This window comes from Strigops habroptila, chromosome Z (assembly GCF_004027225.2).
Source record: "Strigops habroptila isolate Jane chromosome Z, bStrHab1.2.pri, whole genome shotgun sequence".
Lineage (NCBI taxonomy): Eukaryota > Metazoa > Chordata > Aves > Psittaciformes > Psittacidae > Strigops > Strigops habroptila.
This window is the reverse complement of record NC_044302.2, coordinates 79,988,611-79,992,363: the sequence shown is the minus strand read 5'-3', so window position 1 is coordinate 79,992,363 and position 3,753 is coordinate 79,988,611. Positions and strand designations below refer to the sequence as shown.

The 3,753-nt window shown below is 60.9% G+C and overlaps 1 protein-coding gene across 1 annotated transcript; it reads right to left on the bottom strand.

Moving 5' to 3' along the window:
• Window positions 1–267: 267 nt before the first annotated feature.
• HTR1A (5-hydroxytryptamine receptor 1A) lies at window positions 268–3,217 on the bottom strand. The gene has a single exon (XM_030470737.1). It carries the CDS (start codon window positions 3,122–3,124, stop codon window positions 1,883–1,885), a length of 1,242 nt encoding a protein of 413 aa, XP_030326597.1. The 5' UTR covers window positions 3,125–3,217; the 3' UTR covers window positions 268–1,882.
• Window positions 3,218–3,753: the final 536 nt, after the last annotated feature.

Here is a 3,753-nt window from a genome sequence, read left to right as displayed (position 1 = left end):
TAAATCCGCTGCACGGCGGCGCTCCCACCGCCGCTCCCGCTCCTGCCCCGGGGTACCTGAGGGCTCTGCCCAGCCCGCACCCCGGCGGGTGAGGCTCCAAAATCGTAGGATATGCGAGTACTCGGGACAAGTTCCGGGTCCCTAATCGCCGCAGGGTGACTCTTCTCACACTCTGGCACTTAAGAAACATCCAGGACACAGGTGGTTAGAAGTGATCAAAGACGAGATAAGATCAAAGATCACTTTAATTGCGAAAATGAGGTCACATAAGAGTTCCAGAAAGTCAGCTATATATCTGAGGCTGTGAAAAGCACTACGGTCGTTTAATGTAAGCGGCTGAAGTTCAGAAATGACTGGACACTTACATTCACGTGACTCACAGATTTACCATTCCTTTTTAGCTACAGGTAACACGGATTACACAAAAATAAACAGGAAAATATATATATATATGTATTTGGTCAAGCATTCATTTCAGGCAGCCTGTCACAGAGGTACGCCCCATCCCCAGGGGCACAACAGGAAAGGGACAGGAGAGCAGGGCTGTGAGGAGGGCAAGGTTGTCCTGCTGTCCTACTGCAGCCCTGCGCCAAGCGAGGAAGGGGAAGCACTCCGGATTTCCCGGAGCCAAGCAGCTGGGATTGACGGGAGAGGGGGAACCCTCCGCGGGGAGAGGCATCGCGGGGACCAGCCAGGCCAGGCTTGGCTCTCCCTGCCCTTGGCATCGCAGTAACACTGGCTGCTTCCGCCGTAGGTCTCAGCTTGCGGGGAGGGTCGTGCTCACTCCCCCGCGGCTGCCCGTTCCCTCCCTCCCCCGACGCCGAGGAGCACATGGCAATGTTTTGGTTGATCGGTTTAGTCCGTTTTGTTGTTTGTTTGTGTTTGTTGTTTGTTTTGTGTTGTGGTTTTTTCTATCCCCAAGTAATAGGTGACGCTGGCTGCCTCCGGAGCAACCACAACGTCTCCGGAAAAACTTTCCAGCGGCTTTAAAAAAAAAAAAAAAAAAGAAAGGAAAGAAAAGAATCGCTTTTTCACAGGCTGCTTAAACTCACTGTGTCGCTGCGTGCGCGGTGGTGAACTCACGGACAGTCGCACAGCGCCAAGCCTATCCCTGGTGGGACACCCTAGGTCAAAGGCATTACAAAAGATCCCCATATAGTGAGGGATGCTGTCAGGGTTGAAACCCCATCACCTCCCTGCGCTGTGGTGAAGGGAAGCCCGATGACTGTAAGGTCCTAGCATAGCAGGAGAGCGGTTACGCACACGTAACACAGACGGGGTTGTTGCTGTTAAGTACCTTACAAGGTTACAAAACACGGTCGCTTTTCCCAAGAAAATCCTCTTGGTCGTTTTGCAGTTCGAAAAGGGACGAGCCCAAAGCTCCTTCCTCCGCTCGGGGTGTCGCCTTCAGCCTCCTTGCTCACACTGCCGGACCGAGGTCGGGATTTGAGCCCCCGCCGTCTCCTCTTAAATCCAAGAAACCCTGCCGTCACGGCGGTTTTCTGCATTTTTCAGCTTATTTTTAACGATGCTACTTGGGCAGACCCTGTGGCTTTACAGCGACCACAAGCAACTTCCTGCAAACTCTAAGTCTACCCAGAATGATGTGGGGAGGCGAGCGGGAGGGTAGTGGCAGCGCCGGCGCCCGGCAGCGGAGCCCTGGGGAGGCCAGGCGAGGCGAGAGCGGCCGCGGAGTCCCCGGTGGCCCGGCCCTGCGGGGCTTGTCCGACGGGCAGAGGAGCGAGGGGGTCGGGCGCAGAACGGGATCCTGAACCCCCCGCCCTTCTGCCGGCGCTGTAGAGGCGCTGGGCGAGCGGGACACTGCAGCGGGAGACAGGCGGATGGAGCGAGTGGCAAATGCCCCGTCCCGGAGCGGAAGGCTTCACTGCCTGCAAAACTTGCACTTGATAATTTTCTTAAAAGCACTTTGGAAGTCTTTGTTGAAATAGGCATAGATGATGGGGTTGAGAAGGGAGTTGGAGTAGCCCAGCCAGTTGATGACTGCCCCCAGCCACTCGGGCATGTAGCACTTACTGTCACAAAAGGGCAGGACCAGCGCCACGATGAAGAACGGCAGCCAGCAGAGGATGAAGGTGCCCATGATGATGCCCAGGGTCTTGACAGTCTTCTTTTCGCGGGACAGAGCCATCCGTCGCTTGGCCTCCGTGTTCTTCTCGTTGCGCTTCTCGAAGGAGGGGGGCGGCGGGGAGCTGCACGCTTCGTTGGGCAGCGGCAGGTGGCTCTTGGAGGAGCTGTTGCAGCGCTGGACCTCGATGATCTCCAGGGCAGCCCCGTCCTCGCCATGCCGCACGGCGCCGTTGACACAGACACCGGGCTTGGGGTCCGCGGTCCGCCGCCAACCCTTGCCGGGCTCCCCATTACTTTTCTTTTGCAGGACGGCCGGGGAGAGGGTGAGGCAGGTGTCGGCGATTTTCTTCTTCTCCGCTTTCTTGACGGTCTTGCGGATCCTGAAGCGGGCTGCCCTAAAGATGCGGCCGTAAAGGACCAACATGAGGAGAAGCGGGATGTAGAAGGCGCCGAAGGTGGAGTAGATAGTGTACCCGTGGTCCTTACTGATGGTGCAGGCGTCGGGGTCCGAGCGGTCTTCGGGCGTCCTCCACCCCAGCATGGGCGGGATGGAAATCAAGAAGCCGATGACCCAGGTCAGGCTGATAAGCACGGCGGCCCGTCGGGGAGTTCGCTTGTTGACATAGTCGATGGGGTCCGTGATGGCCCAGTACCTGTCCAAGGCGATGGCGCACAGGTGCAGGATGGAAGAGGTGCAGCACAACACGTCCAGCGAGATGAAGATGTCGCAGGTGACCTGCCCCAGCGTCCACTTGTTCAGAACCTGGTAGAGGGCCGCCATGGGCAGCACCAGCACGGACACCATGAGGTCGGTGACGGCCAGCGAGCCGATGAGATAGTTGGCCACGGTTTGGAGGGAGCGTTCCAGGGCGATGGCTGCGATCACGCAGGCGTTGCCGCTCACGGCGCACAGGATGAGCGTTCCCAGGAGCAGGGAGGTAAGCAGCTGGTAGCCCAGAGTCACTTCGCCGAAGCCGGGGCCGCTGGCACCCTCGGAGGAGCGCTCTGGGGAGGTAGTGTTGTTGGCCACATCCATGCCGGGGGGGGGATTCGCTTCAGGAGACGGGCATGGGAAGAGGCTCCGGTCACTTGTGCGCTCCTCTGGCAGGAGGCATCGCTCTCTGGCCACGCTGGGCACCCGCGCTCCGCCACCCTTCCCTCCCCTATATATCGCGGCGGGAGGCGGCCGAGGCTCGGAGGACGGCGGCTGGCGGAGCCGCCCCGCGCCCGCCCATCCTCGCCGCCTCGGCCCAGCCCGCAGCCCTGGGCGGCGGTGGGGGCGGCCCTCCAGCCGCCGCTCGCCGAGCTGCTGCCCCTCGCTCCGCCGCTCTCCCGCGCTGCTCCTTCCTGGTCTGCCTCTCCGTTTTCCCCTCGCTTTCTCCCTCCGTGCCTCCTTTCCCTCTCCTTCCCCCCGGGGCGCAGGGAGGGACCCTGCGGGGTCTGTCGTGCGGGGCCAGAGGGCCCCCCTCCATCCAGCCCTCCCGCGGGGGCGTCTCGTTGGGTCGCCGGCGGACCGGGAGGGCGGGCGCAGGTGTCCGTGAGTCCCCGCCGCCCCCTCCCCGCTGTGGGGACACCGCACAGAAACCCACCACGGCTGCTCCTCACCCCCACCGTTTCCAAACCTGCACGCCGCAGCTCCTCCCGGGCAGCGGGGGCTCTGGGCTT